Source organism: Macadamia integrifolia, chromosome 6 (assembly GCF_013358625.1).
Source record: "Macadamia integrifolia cultivar HAES 741 chromosome 6, SCU_Mint_v3, whole genome shotgun sequence".
NCBI classification, from domain to species: Eukaryota; Viridiplantae; Streptophyta; class Magnoliopsida; order Proteales; family Proteaceae; genus Macadamia; species Macadamia integrifolia.
This window is the reverse complement of record NC_056562.1, coordinates 29,944,049-29,963,326: the sequence shown is the minus strand read 5'-3', so window position 1 is coordinate 29,963,326 and position 19,278 is coordinate 29,944,049. Positions and strand designations below refer to the sequence as shown.

Below are 19,278 nucleotides of genomic sequence, written 5' to 3'. Positions count from 1 at the left end.
GAGAGAGAGAGAGAGAGAGAGAGAGAGAGAGAGAGAGAGAGAGAGAGAGAGAGCCTTAAAAACTTAAAAATGTATCATTTTAATTGGACAATACTCATTTAACGCATCATCTTGTTACCTTTTTGTTTCTAGTAATTCATCTTATTGCTAACTAGTAGGCTTTGCATATGTGAAGGTGATGTTGCAATGCAAAATCGAAGAGAAGAAACCAAAAAATGTTAGGATCAGAAAAATGGAAAGGGATGACAAGGATAAGAAACCAAAAAGCTTAAAAGCTAAAAGTAATGTGTCATCTTTCTGAGTTTCTTTTCTCAGGCAGTCCAAAAGAAGAATTCAGTTAGAGTTAAATAGAAAAAGAAAAAGCCTTAAGACACGTTAGAGTCCAAAAGAAGTTTCACAACACCTTCTTAAAAGCCAAAGTAATTGCACCATTTAGAAATTAATTCTTAAATTTTACAAAGATAAATATCAATCGGCAATGTAAATCAAGAAAAGAAAAGTTCCAAGTATGATAACTGCCTTTAAATAAAAAATAATAATAAAAAAAACCCCTCAATTTCTCCAAAGACAACAATGGCATACAAAGGAAATAGATTAGTACAAAAAGAAAATGCCATTTTAGAATGGGTGTAGGTTTGCCAATGTTTCTATTATAATATTATAGAAATAAACATAATCATGAAATGATGCATAAAAGAATGAAAAAATACAATCACATAATGAACATAGAATTACATGGCTTGGACAGATTTGTCTACGTCCATGGTGAGAAGAGACCATTCTTCACCGCCAATGGAGAATAGGGTTACAAATCTCGTCCTCATACTCTCTTAGATTCCTGTTAGAAAAAAAAGAATCACCATTACAAATATATAATGGACCATAATTCTAGAAAGTACAAAATTATCAAGTGACTAGCTTTGCATGATCATAAATCATATGACAAGGCATGGGAAAGAGAGACCTTAAAAGCTTAAAAATGTATAATTTTAATTAGATAATACTCATTTAACGCATCAACTTATTACGTTTTTGTTTCTAGTAATTCATCTTATTACTTGTAGGCTTTGCATATGTGAAGGTGATGTTGCAATGGAAAATCGAAGAGAGGAAACCAAAAGATGGGTAGGGATGACAAGGATAAGAAACCAAAAAGCTTAAAAGCTAGACGTAATGTGTCATCTTTCTGGAGTTATTATCTTTCTCAGGAATTCCAAAAGAAGAATCCAGTAGAGTTAAAGGGCAAAAAAAAAAAAAAAAGTCATAAAGGTGGACCATACTTTTTCCATTTGGAGGATTATTTTTTTCCCTGTGTCACTATTGTATAGTTAGGGTATGTACTCTTCGAATTACTCTCTATTTAAAATTTGATGGTTCATCTCTATTAAGCTAGTATGTATTTAATCTCTTTTACCCATTACATTTTTCAGCCATTAAATTGGTGGGAAAATAATATGGCTATTCTTTTTCGTAGGTGATAGATAAGGCTATTCTGACTCTTGAATATTTAAGAGACTATGTGGATTGGCCATATTAGGAGTACCATAACTAAATTCAATCGTGTGGGTCCATCATATAATGGAACTTACCACATAAATCGGCCATGGTTCAGTTACCAAAATCACTAAGCCCCTTTTATATATATATATATATATATATATCCTGTTAATTAGAGTTGCTTAATATTTATTAGGGCTGGGTTTTTCTTAGATAAAATTAGGTCTGACCGTCTGAGTTAGTATAAGAAACATCCAACTGAATTCAACCCAATGTCTTCATTTTGAAGCCATAGACTTTAACTATGTCTGGTTCAAGAAAAAATAAAATAAAATAAATGAGTAAAATTTGAGAAGGAGAAAGACACAAATCAATCATATTCTGTCATCATAACTTAGTTCACCTTTTATAGGACCTTGCGGAAATATGATTCACATTGAATTGTGGTTGTAGGTTTTTAGGTGAAGGGTCCAAGAAATTGTGGCTCAAGAATCTATATTTTATATTATTTATTATATATATTTTTAATACAATTAACGATGAGTGATTGAGGAAAAGAATCTAGATATATGATAGGGGTAGAGTACTCCAAAGACACCAGGAATACTAACAATGCGATACCATCACTAAATTGAGAATACATTATCATGAATATTGAAATAAATGTTTCCAACTTATGATATTACATTTCAGTAAAACATTTTCTCTCTATATAAAGTCAATATATAATATTTTACGACAAAACAAACACAGCCTAAGAACATCAATTATACTCTTAGGAGGATCCTAGAAGATCCTTTTGAATTAGATTCTAAACCACTATCCATCCATATACTATGAGCTAGCAACTCGAAATGGATACTCTCTAGTTGGTGGTCCATATCCAATATCCTTCATATACACCCCACTGGTGGGAGAGTAAGACCCAACATATATTGCCAATGGGACCATTACAGAAGTAATTTTAAATATTACATGGGATATTACAAAAAAGAAATTAAAACAGGAGAAGAGTCCCCCTTCCCACAAGGACAAACCCAATTAATTTTCTTGATAGCTACTATATATTGTAGGGCACAACCTATTGCCCACCTCTTTAGAAGAAGGGCACTTTGTTCATTCAACCAATCTCCTTGTCTCTTTGAAAGTAGTGGTAGTGGTAGAGCTAAAGGGAGCATCAAAGTCGAAGTCTTCTAAGTCATGTGCTTCTCTGCTGAAGAGATCCAATTAGAGATGACAAGGGAACCATGCCTTGTGCAATTTGTCTAGTGGGACACAATTTCACTTCCTAATCATCCCTCATTAGTGTCCAAAGTTTTGTTTCTTTGTGTTAATTAAGTGGGCTAATGTGAGTTTAGTTAGTTAATGTCCTTTGAACCACAAGATTGAAAGGAATTAATCAGATTGTCCCCACTTACACATGGTATTGAGAGCAACAAGAGCATAGGTACGTGGTTAGGAACCTTTGTCCTCAATCTATGAGATCCGGTAGATTGAAACACCTCTAATTATTGAGATTTCCTTGTCTCTAACTCTCATTTGTTGGAGATTTAAACGCATTAAACACTTTTGTTAATATTAATAGACAAGTTTTACGTGTATTAAGAAATAGTTCTTAAACGGCGGGTCATTAAGTATACTTTTTAAAACGGTTTATATATATAATTATGTTCAACTAATCTAATAGATACATGCACTGTTTTCTCCTGATATCCCATTAGAAAGAGCAAACTCGTTGACTTCTTTTGATCATTGACTTGATAAACTTGATTAAAATGAGCAAACTAAAATATTTCTCTCTCTCTCTCTCTCTCTGCATATTTAAAGATCCTTAGCAAGATTATTTGCTAACCAAATCAGCTCTCTTCTAAACAAAGTGATATCAACTTTCGATAAATTAGCAACATGCACCAACCACAAGACTAACACATAATGACAAAGGAACCGTTTTATAAATAACACAGCATGGGCACCCTGATGACATGCCAGCCTTTAGTCTTTTTATAAGCTATACTTTTATTTGGGAGCAAATGGTCTAGAGAATGCAATCTCATGGAAACTACCAAATAATCAAAATGCATTCCTATTGATATCTTTAGAGGGGAGAAAAAGTCTATTTAAAAAAAAAAAAAAAAAAAATTGATTCTTATTTCAATTCGGACAAAGTTTATATATATGGCCTATTTAGGTAAGTTTATACCAACAGTCCACTAAGTTTGAATCACATTTAGTATTTTTCATTCATTCATTCATTATTATTATTATTATTTTTTACCAATTATTAAATTAGCCATGGCTGATGTGTAGTTGATGAGGGAATTATAAGTAGGTGAATAAATATAGGCCATGTAGACTTTTCACCCATTGTAGATTCAATTATATGATCTACTATGTAATGAATCTATAATTCTTTATCCAAAAAAAAAAAAATTCTATAATTCATTAGCCATCTATAATTTTTGCTATCTATGTGATAAATGCTTTTGTGGTGAATCCGTCACATGAATCATGGGTGATGTGAGAAACATGGCTATAAACTTTCATTCAACCAAGCTGATACATAGCTTATATCAGGATTATATAGGAGTATCTAAATGACACCATCATAGGTATATTTAGAACTTGACACTTCCATTCAATTGTCTCTTGTCTTATCCTAAAAAAATTCTTTAAGCAGAAGTATGAAGGAAATTTCAAAAATAATTTGAAAGTGGTTTATCATTATATAATTATAAAAAATTATCATTACATTACACATTTTCAAGGATATATCTGAAATGATAGTATTTATCCTCATAGGAAAAAAGTTTGTTACACTAAAAGGCTAAAAAAAAAAAAAAAAAAAAAGATTTTAAATCTATATATACCTTATGGAGCATCAATAAGAAAATCCCTAAATAAGCTTATCTAGACAGGGCTATTAAAATGAAATATGTCAGATGAAGAAGTTGCCAATCAACATCATTTCCATTCATATCAAGAGATAACAATCTATCGAGGAATTCGTGATGATTTATCATGTGCCATAACCTGCTTGTGCTGAATTTGATAGGAAAATCTTTACCAAAAAGGAATTTGGTAGGAAAATAAAATTAAGCGACAAAAGGGTTTGCAAGTTTATCAAATTTGGATGACAAATACAATTGTTAGGTAGCACATCACCTTAGAAAAATTGGCAAGTATTGCTAAGGTTAGAAATCCTCCATTCGATAGACAAGTCTAGGTTTGGATTAGTTACTTTTCAAATTTAATACTTAATTTCAATAAAAGAACCCCCCTTGTGTGTCCATATATCCTATATGGTTACATGTCCATGTATGCTGACACCATTGATTCTATGTCTCTATATTTTAAAAGTGTTTTGTTTTTCCACTTGGAAATATCCAATTGGACAGAACTAGAAATTTAGGTAAGAAATCTTGAGGTTTAGCTGTCCACAAAATTTAGACTCCCAATTTGATCTGCCACGTGGTGGATATTTGGGTGTTTTGGATAAGCTTAATTTAACAAACCATTTATGAAGTCTGTGCCCTAATTTATAAGGTTATGAAAGTGGAGTTTTTTTTTTTTAAATAAAATTTTAACATGGAAATAAACCTAGGCCTGATTTGATGAGATCAAAGTCCAAATCATACCACAAAATCAAAGGGATAAGACCAATCCAATCCCCAGTATAACAAAGGTTAACAACAGGGGGAGAAGTTAGAGCATGAGCAGCAACGTCCTTTCCAAAGAAGATACTTACCAAAAAACAGAAAACAAGTTTCTTAGAAGTTTAAGCAATAAAACACAAAACAAGTTTCTTAGAAGTTTAAGCAATATAACACATCTTGATAAACCATGATAATTCACTAAGCCGATTTTTCAGCTTTGTTCATTCCGAGAATGGGTATAAGCTCTGAGTAATCATTCTCCAACACATTTCATATTATCTAACTTAGTCTTAGGGTTGGGTCATTGGCTGGAGTGAACTCAGCACCAAGATAAAGATACATCCTATTGAAGATAATGATTTAAAAAGAGAAAAAAGAAGTTCAAAACCACTTCGTCATAAAAGCCAATATGAAGTCATAATAGTAGGATGAGTAGGGTTCCTACACACCCAAATCCTTTTTCCACACCCACTATAAGGTGATAGTAACTAACTAACTATCACTTACCAGCTTGGGAAGTGCTTTTAACATATTTCTTGTCATCATTCTGATTTCATATTTTGCCATTGTGACTTTATAATTGTGAGAAAAAGTTTGAAAAGGTTGATTTGTGAAATTGTCTAATTAAAGAAACGTCATTCAAAGAACAAGAAAAAATCTCAACATATAAAATTTCATTTGATTGAGATAAGTCATCAAAATTTGTCATACGACGTATTCAAGAGGTTCTCATATTATATAAAATCATAATTCCAAAAACCATTGTCCAAAAAAAAGAAAAAAGAAAAAAAAAAAATAGTTTGTAGGAATGGATTCCTATAAGGGAAGTGTAGGAACCGTTCTTCCTAGAGTCATAAATGTATCATCTTGTCCGGAGTAACCGAGTTTTGCATGATCACAAAAAAATCAAGGGGAGAGAGAGAGAGATCTCATAAAAAAACTATCTTTTTATATGTATAGTTCCTCATTTAATGCATCATCTTATCACTAAACTTAGCAAGCTTTGCAAATGTAAAGGTGATGATGCAAAGCAAAATGAAAAGAGGAAAACTAAAAAATATTAGGACAGAAAATAGGGACAACAAAGATATGAGACCAAAAAGATTTTTTCTTTTGGGTAGAAAGAGACCAAAAGGTTTAAAGCTAAAGTATTGTGTCTTCTTTTGGAGTTCTCAGCCATTCTAAAAGGAAAAATTCAGTAGCAATAAATAAAGAAAAGGACTTACCAGACATTTCAAAGTCCAAAAAGGAAGATGAAGAAGTTTCACAACACCTTCTCAATAGCCATGGTGATGGCACCATTCGATAATGAATTCCTAAACTTTACATTAATAAATATAAATTTAGGTGAGGGATGTTAATTGAGTGAGTGCATGTCTACCGGCTTTGTCTGCCACAAGAAATATTGGGTGTAAGGCCCAAATTTAGGGAATGGTGTGGCCTGGCTCTTCCCTATCCATGTCCTAAATTTGAGTCTAATATGATAAGTGGGAAAATAAGGCAAAATATAAATCATTAGATAATTTGAAATTGTGAAAAATACAAGAGAAAATATGTATTAGAGATGATCATATAATTGAATTAAGATTTAAAATTTAACTTATGCATGGTGTTTCTTTAATTATCATTTTATGACTTGGGTTTCTCTGCATGCTACCCCTCGTGTATACTACCGGACCTACATCAATTTTTAAACATTCTTTCATTAAGTTCACATTGCAAACGATAAATTATCTATGGTATTATCTTTAAAATATGGGAGAAGAATCCTCATAATACTAGTGTGGAAAGAATATGTATACCAACGAAAATTGATACCATCGATATTTGTTTATTTATTTTTTGTAGGTTCTAACATATAGTTCACATGGTCAGAGTAGACCCATGAGAGGGAAATAGTATTCAGATGTCGTAGTAATTTTTTTCATAAATTATACCCTTTTTAAATCATTTTTCCTAAATCCTATAAGGGAGTAACTTATTGTCACAAAATGGTGGACTAAGAAGTGATTTGTTTTGATTTCTCCTTATTTTATTCCTAATATTTATTTAATGCAATGGCAAAAAAAGGATTTTTAAAAGTTTAAAATTATTTATCATAGCATTTAATGCAATTTTTATGAAATATGATAGTATTTACCTTCATTAAAAAAAATAATGTACAATACTAAAGGATAAAAATGTAAAATTACAATATTATTGTAAGCAATCTTGATTAGAATAAGATTTCACCATCTTATATTACTTCCAGTGCTTTTGTATTTTTTTTTTTTTTTGGGGGGGGCGGGGAGGGGAGGAGGGATATATAGGCTTGTCTTATCCAAGTTTGTCATGGACAGAGATTAAACAAATGAAATTTCTACATAAAAATTAATCCTTTTCCCCAAAAAATATAATCAAAAAAAACTTTCTCGAGAGAACCAAGACAATATGAATGGCATCATCTTCTACCAACTCTTGGGCTTTGCAGTAGTCGACCAAGACAAATCACCATGAGAATTGAAAGAATAACAACAATGGTGCCATTCTCCATAACACTGCTTTGTGCAAGTCCCATACGCCAAAAATTCTTTCCACGCTTTCATATCTTTATCCATATGGGCCTTTAGAAAAAGGTTTGGTTTCATGACAATAATCTCCTACAACCATGTCTTCCTAAGTTGTATCGATTAGAGCAGTCATCATTCAGACCAAATTAAGGTGGCCCATGGCTGGACCCCATTGCGGAATCAATGTAAACCAAATAATGCCGTCTCAGAAGGAGCATAGGTGTGAACATGGGGTCCCATTATCATTGTCATTAGTGGCCTGATTGAGCTCTCTCTACATGTGGCTTTGCTCAATCATGCATTCCTACATGATTGGAATTGACTTATAATGTCTTTTATTGCCAAGGCTAGGGAATCTAGAATCCTATTCTATCTTTCTACATGTGGCCCGCTGGTTCACCCTCATCATCAATCAAACAAAAGGCCAAGAAAATTGTGGGTTTGTGTTCTCTCTTTCTACATTTGTTCCACTGGTTCACCCTCATCAATCAATCGAGGCCAAGAGAAAATAGTGTGTGTTTTCTATCGTTCAACATTTGGCCAAGAAAATAGTGGGTTTTGTTTTCTATCTTTCTACATTTGGCACAATGGTTAACCCTCATCAATCAATTAAGGCCAAGAAAAAAGTGGGTTTGTAGCTACGCTCACTGGCTCACCATCAATCAATCAATCAGGATCAAGGAAATGGTGGGTAAACCCTTGATGTTGAAGGTCAAGAAGCGTAGGAAATATGCTGCAACTAAGTCCACCTTCTGGTAACTTCTTCTTCTTTTATCTTTCCCACTAGTTTTTTTGGCACGGCTATTTACTGAGGTTACTTAATGACCCAACTTAAGGGTCGGTTCTGGGTTTGACCATTGGGACAATAGGTTTTCAGTGACACCACAGACAACCAAACAAGTATGAAAAAACAGTGCACCACACAGCTCACACTGACCAATCAAATGGACTAAACAAAGAGGTAGTTAGATCAATTGGTCCTTCTGGGTTGACTGACTCAACATGGTTGGCCAGGCCAGGCTAGTCAGGGTTCATAAAATAAACAAATACCAAGTCATGCATTAATTGGTAGGTAATGTGGCATGCATTGGTAGGTAATGACTTACCAAGTCAATTAAATTGCTCCTCCAGGACCTCTCTCTCTCTCCCTCTCTCTCTCTAAAAGGATTGTTGTGACATATGGTGAGAATTGAAAGCTTGTTAAAACTTGGGGGACTTGGTAAACTAATAGAACAAATGACGGTAGTCAGAGTTCACCGTCGGCACCGGCTCACCGACCACCAAATCATATATTAACTTTTTTATTTTTATTTAGTGGGTGAAAAGATATCCTCCATTGCTAGTGGAGGAAACCACAAGCGTAGTCCTCCATGATGACCAGATCTTCAATATGATTCGTTCTCAACCATGACTCACCCTTCGGGTTAGGGTATCTCGGTTGAAACCTTATTTGAAGACAAATTTAAGATCAATAATGGTACCTCTAGGCAATTGCATGTGGTAGTTAAGTAATTATGTTCAAAACCGGCACAGTTGGGTACGTGGGCCTAATCAATATGCACTAATAGTAGTAATAGGGGTGACCCAAGTTTCTATCTTTGTCAGCCTTGGGCCCTCTAGACTTTCTCATCGCGTACAATGATGAGATGGTAGAGATTTCTAGACTTTATTGTAATTGGATGAAACTTCGAGGCCGGCGTTTGACAAAATAATAGGAGAGAGAGAATTCATATACTATCTAAATTTGGGTGAAGAGAAACTTTCTATTTTATCCAACTACTGCCAAGTCTACTATGCCAAGTCTTCACAGAATCAGAGTGCGTCTCTCTTGTTAATTAAAGACTTAACCTTCTCTATGGTTTTATCAAAAGAAGGATTTCTCTATGGGCGGTCGAGCTCTAGCCAGTGTGCGGGAGATTCCCAGTCTTCCAGTGAGGGAAACATATATTGGACAAAACTTCCTCTTGTGATTTTCCTTGATGAAGAACCAAAGGAGAATAAGAGTAGGTGGGACTATGAGCGAGAGGGCTTATCGTTGGAGCCCTTATCCCATACCCAAAAAAATGCAAAAGAAAAACAGAAGGCAAAATTTCTCATGACACCATGATTGTTCATTTGTTCTATTGCCCTCTTAGAATTTTTTTTTTTTTTTTAATTATTTTGTCTCTTATCAAATATGTTGGCTTATGTGAATGGCATCATTCTCTACGTCACACTTAGTGTGGCATGGAAGATTGCCCATGCTGATGTTATGAGAACCTCTTATTAACAAAAGGGAAAAATAATACTATCTGGTTGTGCAGTCTTCTACCTAGACATAAGGGTGCACAAAATTTGAGAATCAAAATTTTCATTGATATTGATGTCTTTGTATGCACTCTCAGACAACAATCTTTTACCCCAAAAAATTTGGGCAAAAGATCATTGACAGACTACATATGACCTTTGCCCTTTCACAAGGAGCAAAAAATGATCACTCCATCCCTCGTGACAATGCCCTAGCCTCTTCTCTCTTGGACTCCTGTGGTGGCGCATAACATATGCAAACGGGCGACGATATTTTCTCCAAAATAAAAAAATAAAAAGTAAAAGTTATTTGAACTGACCGTGAGAGGTACCCTCTCTTTGCCTGCCACAAGAAATGACATCTCTGGCCTCTATTTACAAAAATCGTTTTGATTTGCCAAAAAATACAAAAATCATTTTGTTATCACTTATAGTGCACTTCTCTATGTCACTTGTTAAAGAAACGCCTCTCATTAATAATTAATCAACAAATAAAAGAAGACAACTCCTATCACAGTTGGTTGGAAGCCTGCCAATAGAGTGCATAAGCCTCTTAAGAGGTTACATTTTCCACTCTCACGTCTTCAACACATGCTTCACGCACTACTTCTTAATCTGCTCCTTCCCGATTATCTCTTACTCTCTAGTAGTTGTAGTCAAAATCCCATATGGCACTCCAGTGTATGATGACAAAAATGTAAATAAATAAATGAAAAGAAAGAAGAAGGGGGTTTGGAGTTAACCACTATTTGTCATCATATAGCAGCAAAATAAGAAAAAATAGGATTAATCAGAATGACATAATCTTGTGATGTGTGCTAAGGAATCTTAGATGATGAGTGACCCACGTGGAGACCTCATGTGACTTAATGGGACCCATTTGATAGTTTCCTATAGTGGCATCCCTATGGGCGGAATCTCTGTTATTTCCATTTGCCATCAAGTTGGACCATCTGATACCGCTAACAATTGTTTTCCCAACAGTAGATTGCGTGTATTAGACCATTCAAAATACCATGTGATTAATTGGGACTTATTATGGTCATTCGATCAACGTGTCTTGGACTAAGAAGTCACATAACGTGTATTTTGATAAACAATTTTGGTTGAGTTGAGTTATTACAACCATTTGATTGTGGGTTCGAAATATGATAACAATTTTACTGTGAATTAAACGTAAAATTACTATATATTGGTGTATTTGTCACTTTTCAAAGATCAAATCTTTTAGTAGGAGGAGTCTCGTGCATTTGGGATGTTCATTGTTTCTATAAAAAAAAAAAAGCACTAAAAAAAGTAAGTAATATAAAAAAATAATTGTATATAATTAAAAAATTAAAAAATATGATAATAAAAAAATCTTAGTTACAAATTTATTTAGCTTTGGATAAAAATCATATAATGGTAATATCTGTAAGTTTTCGTTTTATTTGTTTTTTACTTCAAAACAAAAGAAATTTAAATTAATTAGATATTTATTCAAAAAATATGACACGGAAAATATTTTATTTTCCATCCAGTATTTTTAAAATGTTATTATTCATGCTTTGCCTTTGAACCTTCCATACGTTCATCTAAACATATATATTTTATGTTACTAATACCAAAAATAAAATATGAATTAATATACATTTAATACCAGATATGGATTGATAACACGATGCAGCAGTGTAGCTTATGTATGTGATACTCTAGGCCGGCTACCATCAAATTCATTGGGTCCCACTAATTTACAAAGTGGGGCATTGCATTGGGTGGCTGGATCGATGGGCATGAGCCATGACTGACGTAGTGCTTTTTTTTAAACATTATTTTACATCCAAGTAATATCCTCGTTGTATATACTAGCCTACCATAAAAGAGCCCTCATGTTTCATGGAAGAAACATGTATGCGCCGTCACCATGGGTTTTTTTTTTTTTGGTATGGGGAACTAGTAAAAACTTAACAAAGGTATAAATTTGGTTTAAATATGAGAATAACTTATATTAGGGGTGTCATTTTTAGGAGTCTACGTCCTCTGTACTGGACGATGAGGTGCATAGTAAACATCGAACAGTTGAGAGCATCTAGACACATACCCCAAGAGGCTTTCAAACCACCCGATGCGTACTGCACTGGTGCAGCAACTACAAACAATTTTCACATCACCTATACTTGGTAGACTTGACCAATACCAGCCCATAAAATTAAAATCGAATCACCTGCATATTAGACAATAAAAATTTAGTTTTGGCATATATAGGAAAAGGGCAAAAGATCGCTGATTAATAGTTTGGCCTCTACACCAATGCAAGGCCAATAAGATTGAACACATGAGCATCAACATGGATGAAATTTTTTATTTTATTTCACGAAGTCGATAATTCATGTATATTAGATGCCCTAATATATTCACTATTATTAAAAAAGCAAACCAATCATCGATGGATTGACCCAAGAATGTATAAGCAGTGTTTTGATCAAAGGAATTAAATGTACAAGACTAATTAAGGCCTGACCAAAACCAACCAATTATCATGTTCTTAAGGGATTTTTTTATAAACACATACTTTAGCTTGTTAATTAAGCAATTGCTAACTGCTAACCCATTGAGCAATAGTGGCCACTCTCAACAGGTGTCACCTTTGTATAGACTCCTATTGATGTATACAACTAAACATAGGATTACCATTCCTATATTGTCTAAGGGAAAAAAAAAAATGTTTTTCTGGTTTTGATTGTATCCATCTAAAATGCAAGAAGTGGTTCAATTGCACAATTTGAGGTCAACAATAGATAATCGATAGAGGCAAATAGTAACAGATACCGATTCTTATAAGTATGGTATTGACTGTGATTGATGCCGGCACTAATATTGTGAACTAAATCCTGTAATTATCAAACAAATCGGATCATAATTTACCAAAAAAAATAAAATAAAAATGAATAGATTAAAAAAGGACTTTTTAACCTAGAATTACATCAGTAAAACCGATTCGACCTATGTGATACTAATATGTTTCAGGGTCGATATCCTTTTTTTTTCTAATTAGTGTTGATATCGATAGCGACACCTTGGTTAGGACACAAATAAGTAAGGGTGTCAATTTCAGACCGAAATTGAATATAGAATCTGAAATCGAACCAAACCGAATCAAATTAATTTGGTTCAAATTCTATTTGAGTATGCTAGTATAGACCTCGGTTTGGCTCGATTTTGGTTTAAGGTCTAAGAAACGTCAGTTCGAATCGAAACTTAATTGCTTTTAAAACAAAAAAAAAATGAAAAATCCCTAGTATCATTAAGTAAAAATTTTCAGGTTGTAAGTGTTTTTTACAATTTATCATCACGTATTTACATGCCAAGACAATTTTGGAGTTAGCAATAGCCATAAGGTCCATAACTTGAACCTATTACGATATTTGATCCATCACAATCATGATTCACAAGTGGAACTGTTTTCATAACCGAATTAAAACCGAGATTCAAAACTAAATTAAAAACTGCTAATGAGAACCAAATTGAAATAGAAACCAAATTGAACCGAGTCAAATTGAATCAGTTTGAGTTTCTAAAATACAAACTAAGTCAGTTTTGATCCAACTTATCATCAGTCAAAATCAAATCGAATAATCCGAACCAAACCGATTAACATCTTACAAATAAACACCCAATGAATGTAACCATTGTGAGTAACTGGGTCTGCTCTGGTTTCCACGAGATCCAGCCTTTTGTGCGATCAGCTCTAAAAAAGATGTCGGCCGGACCAACTTTCGGTCGCCTTCATAGTCCAAAACCGGATCAATAATAATAGTACGGCTTAGTGGGGATCCTAGTACCAATCTTTCCACTAACAACTGACGTGGCATTATGTGGCTAGAAGCCTCAAAAAACTGAAATAAAGACTAGATATGATTGGTTAAGAGCCAATAGAATCGCGGCGCGTGGACTGAGAGAGGACAAAAAGAAAGTAAAAAAAAAGGAAGGACGGAGAAATGTGTGGGATCCACGAAGCCTGAAGGGAAAGTGACGTGACGCGTCAGTTATACGTGTGATTCGTCAGGTATTGTCTGGGCGCATACACGGATTTCTAACCCCCAGCCAGTCACCACTCACTACTCGGATACATAGACCCACGCACTCTCTATCTCCTTTTTTTCTATTATTGATTATTTTATTTATTTCCTTGCGCTCATGGCTCATCCCCACTTCTATTAAAAGGATGAGAGCAGCTCTCCCTTATCCATGACAAGCACATACTCACTTTTCCATCAAAACCGCCATTACCAAGTTCTTTCTTTCTCTTTCTCTCTCTCTCTCTCAAATTAGAGAAGAAAGAAGCCGTTTCCTGTTGATATCCTAAAGATAGGGAAAAGGGTAACAGATACTCACCGGACATTGTTAAGGATTTCTTCTTAGTTTCTTTTCCCAAACCAATCGGTTTTACTTTAGAAATCTTTGTTCGCAAATCTAGAAAAAATGGTTTCTTTGGTTTCTCGTACGGGAAGACACTTGCAGCGCTACAGAGATGGCCGTCGGCTTGTCGTTGGGTATGGATTGTTTCTTCCCCTTTGTGGGTTCTTAATTTCTTGATTGTATTTGAAGGGAATGAGAAATTTGGAAATGGGTTTCCTGAGTTTGGCCGATTTTAGATTTTTCTGAATTCTCTCGCCCTAAACATCCCATAAGTATCGCAATTTTTCCTAATTTTGTTGGGCATTTTCATTTTCTGCAGATGCATACCTTACAGATACAAGAATGGGAAGCATCCTTCATGTGAAAACTATAACACCATCGATGATGAAGCCGAATTGGAGATCCTTGTAATCACTTCACAAAAGGGTCACGCCATGCTGTTCCCTAAGGTACCAAACCCCTTCAATTACGCAAAAATCAGGGCTTGAATTGAAGTTCTGGAATAGTTTTGCTTATGATTACTTCTCTATCTCTGTTTTCATCAGGGAGGTTGGGAATTAGATGAGTCAATTGAAGATGCAGCCTTGCGTGAGACGGTAGAAGAAGCCGGTGTGAAAGGCAAAGTTCAGGTCAGTTTGATTTCAATCCTTTCTAGTTGCCTTGATTTTATGATATTAATTGATATTGGGGGTAATTGGGGCTATCTGTAACTGAATTTCGTTTACTTAAATTCTATTGCAGGGTAAAATTGGTGAATGGTCTTTCAAGAGCAAAAGGTATAACACATTCTATGAAGGTGTTATGTTCCCCTTGCTTGTGAAAGAGCAACTTGACCTTTGGCCTGAGAAGAACCTGCGCAAACGGATATGGGTAAGTTGATAACTCAGATTTGCATCAATCAATGAAAAAGAATGTATCCCTCTTTCAAATAAAAATCCTCTGCTTCTGGTTTGATTTAAAATAATTTTTATTTGGGATTGCAGATGACTGTGGCTGAGGCTAGAGAAGTATGTCAACATTGGTGGATGAAGGAAGCACTAGACAGATTGGTTAGACGCTTGATGCAACAATCAGAGGAAGAAGACATAATAACCATATCAAGTTCTTTAAGCAGCGACGAGGAAGTATCGCCTTGTGCTCTAAGCTAGAGAAGGAAGGAGGCTCTGTAGTTTTTTTTTTTTTTCTAACTTTCACTGCCTATTGGAAGATTTTGAGGGAACTAGATCAACAGACAAGAAAAGAGAAAACAGAGTTTTATCGAAGATGAACTAATCTTGCGTTGACCTGTTGGTTCATGTACACGATTGTTAATTTCCAATTACAGTGCAGGTTAGAAATTTCCTGCTTTTCTTAAATCTCCTCTTCGGACTTCTGGGAAAACCCCATCTGGGTTTAAACCCAAAAATCAAATTGTACATATTCTCAGCTCCACTTTTTGAATCTGAATAAAATTTTAAAATTTTCCATGGATGGGTTTGCAAGTGTTCCCTGTTTCTATCAGGAGACCAATTGGGTTATTAATGAATCCATGAATGAAGAAAAGATCAGTAATGAATGGCCAAGAATTGCAACAACCAGAGCCTCTGGTTTTTGTTATGAAGATTCACAATCACAAAGGACGGAGATCTCATTTCTATCTTACCAAGTCAAAAACGGATAGCCCACTAAGCATAGCCATGTGAAGTCATTAAAAACCTCATTTAGAGTTTGGCGGTGGACAATGGCAAGTGGGAACAGCATTGAATCGCGCCGCATTTAAAGGCCTTCTAGAGGATTGGTAGGAAGAGAGAGGGATTAGGTTCTCGAGGGTTTGGGTCTCTTAATTGAGCTTTAATAAAAAAGGGCGTGGGGTGTAATCGCGTGAGAAAATGACCAAGATCAGCCGCATCTTGGGCACTAGAAATTCGTGAGCATTAACGTCACTTATCAGTTTTTTATCACAATTCTATAAGAAATAAGATTTTTTTAAACCCAAAGTGTTTAGAATCTAAATTGAATACATCTAAGGGTTATATTTATATATATGTTAAGATGCGAGAAGGTTTCTTACAATGGCATTGTGGGGAGACATTGTTGGAGAGGTGAGAAAGAATGTGTCATTGTGGAGCCGACATGATTAGGATGTGAGAGTGGATGACGAAAAGGAGAGGAGAAAGTGTGTCAATGTGGAGCCTAAGTGATTAGGATGTGAGAGTGGATGAGAAAAGTTATTACAGCAGAATTCACTGTATTATAATTATTAATTAATTTTTTAATATGGGTGCATCTTGCAATGAAGAAATTAATAAGTTGGGAAGGTGAAGTTTGTAAACTTTGTTTTTTTTATCCTCTCATATGATCCTTTAAAATCAAATTAAACGATATTTTATAAAATAAATTGAAAGTGACTTATCATTATATTTTTGAATTGTTATTGTCTTATACTGTACTATTATTATATGTTTATCTACATTATAATTTTGACCCTAAAATGCATTTTAAAGAGTATTCAAATGAAAATATCATGGCATCTGAATCCGACAAACATAAACATAGCAAATGGAAGTATTGTGACCAAGAAGGTTTGGCATCAAACCCACAATGAATGTCATAAAGCACTTTAGTTGCAGCTCTAAGAAATGTCATCATCAATATAAAACAATAATCAAAATATTTAGACCAATCTTATATCTTCATGACTTTTACATCAAAAGTTGAAATAAAAAGAAGGTTTCCATACACACGAGAGTGTAGTTTTACATCAATGAGAGGGGACGGGTGATAAATTGTTCAATATGGGTCATATATTGAAGAGGGAGTGTGGTCCACCGGGTGGGATGTGAGAGAGCTTGCCTCTGTAGTCAAGAAACATAATGGTGTTGAGTGCTTCCTTTTCCCCAAATAAATCTGAAGATGCGAGGAAACTTCATAAAAGTGCTCATGCTTTAAGATATCCCATCAAATTTGACAAGCAACCTTACCGACAATGAGTAAAGGGTTATGCATTTGTGTTTTAGCTCAGCGGTTCTAACCAAATGAATTGGAATGTATTAATTGCATTTGCTTCTCTTCTTGAATCATCATCAATCAAAAGTATATAACTTTCACTATTGGATACATCTTCCAATTTTAACTGCAAAATGTAATTCTTGACGAGTATTCAAATGGAAATGACTTGGAAAGCTTGGCATCAATCCCTCAATGAATGCCATGTAGCAGTTTTTAGTTGGAGCCCAAAATATGGTAAACATTTCGGCATCAACATTAAATATACTATACAATTCTTATTGAATTTTGAATAAATCTGAAAAGTCTTAGGGAACTTGGAAGAAGAGTTCATGTTTTGAGATATATCCTTAAATTTGACAAGTAACCTATTAATAGAGTTTAGCCAAATGAATTCGAATGTACTATCCTATCTTAGCCCTCTTACAATTATTTACTCAAATAGAACGTTTTGTGGAAGATTGTTCAGTATACAATCTTATGGTCAATTTGGTTAGAAATAAATAGGCGAATATATGAAGGCAAACAAAGGACTTTGGAAGTTTTGCAGTAGAGAATTCTCAATCTCCTTAAGAGTTCATCGAGTTGCAAAAGGGGAATTTAAAGATAATCAGAACAATATAGCGTCGGCCTGTTTTAGAGAAATCTTTCAAGAAAGACTCTAAAACAAGATTTTGATCTCAAGATTCGAATTTTTTTTTTTTTCCCTTTTTAGGGTGTTGTGGGGTTGAAGATTTCTATTTATTTTTCTGGGTAATAAGGATTGAAGATTCTAAATCAAGAGCTTGGGATGTATGGTTCAAAGGGTTAAACCATGGACTTGTTCTAGTCTGGGTTACATGCCCTAATCCAACCCTTTCATTGTTGGGCAATTCCAACCAATAGTTCATAAATTTGTAACATGTGAGTGTGGGTGATGAAACGGATGATACTCATAATTCTCATGACAAGCACACAATACATACATCCTCATGTGAACCTTGATGGAAGAGCAATGCCATTTTAGTGAAAACCAAGGATTTCACATTTAAGATCTCAAAATATTAAATCAGAAACAAACTTAAGAACAGAAATATGGATTTCACATATGACCATATGTTATTAGAATATTGCAGGTTGAGTAAGAAAAGAAGGTGAGATATTGGGGTAAACTAATGAAATTATAATGGAATTGAGAATTAACCATATTAAGAGTATGGATGGATATATTGTATGTCTCCCATCTTGTAGGTGAAGATGAAGTTGAGCCATAATGCAATCGTTCTACATGTATGACAATAGAAAATGTATAATTTAGCAAGTGGTGCATATATGATTCTTAAAACAATCAGTATCGTTTATTTCGTTATTAATCCGTATGCCCCTCCCACTTTTCATCCGAAATTTATTTATTTCTCCCATTTTACTTTTTGTCCTCGAACTCAGTAAAACTGAAAACAAAAATACTCACTCATTCAAATATCCATAAAACTTGAACTCATGTTCACGGGGATCAAATTCGCAAATATCCTCTCCTTCAAACTCATGAGTTCTCCATTTATATGATCTCTTTATAGGAAAAAAATCGTCTGCAATTCCGATCTCGTACAATTCCATGCAATACCACCTTCAGGCGGTGACATGTGTATTGATACCAATACAATGGTCCAAATCTGATTTAAATGCCTCTTCACTGATTTAATGTTTTATTAGTTGTACTAGATCTAGACCATTGTATTGGTATCAATACACGTGTCACCGCCTGAAGGTGGTATTGCACAGAATTGTACGAGATCGGAATTGCAGACGATTTCAACCCTTCTTTATAATTCGTCTCTCCATTATGCCTTGAAGAGGACTCGAACCTCCACGCTCTTTAGCACGAGATTTTGAGTCTCACGTGTCTACCATTTCACCACCAAGGCATCTTG

General features: G+C 34.5%; 1 protein-coding gene across 1 annotated transcript; it reads left to right on the top strand.

Annotated features, from left to right (window-relative positions):
* Positions 1 to 14,194: 14,194 nt before the first annotated feature.
* LOC122081248 (nudix hydrolase 18, mitochondrial-like) lies at positions 14,195 to 15,849 on the top strand. The gene is made up of 5 exons (XM_042648277.1): positions 14,195 to 14,517; positions 14,703 to 14,832; positions 14,929 to 15,012; positions 15,125 to 15,253; positions 15,367 to 15,849. The coding sequence occupies exons 1-5, from the start codon at positions 14,447 to 14,449 to the stop codon at positions 15,529 to 15,531; spliced, it is 579 nt and encodes a 192-aa protein (XP_042504211.1). The 5' UTR covers positions 14,195 to 14,446; the 3' UTR covers positions 15,532 to 15,849.
* The last annotated feature ends 3,429 nt before the right edge of the window (positions 15,850 to 19,278 follow it).

Coding starts and splice junctions, on each gene's coding strand:
- LOC122081248 (XM_042648277.1), top strand. CDS start 14,447: ATGGTTTCTTTGGTTTCTCGTACGGGAAGACACTTGCAGCGCTACAGA. Junction 14,833..14,928: donor ACGCCATGCTGTTCCCTAAG/GTACCAAACCCC, acceptor TGTTTTCATCAG/GGAGGTTGGGAATTAGATGA. Junction 15,013..15,124: donor GTGTGAAAGGCAAAGTTCAG/GTCAGTTTGATT, acceptor ATTCTATTGCAG/GGTAAAATTGGTGAATGGTC.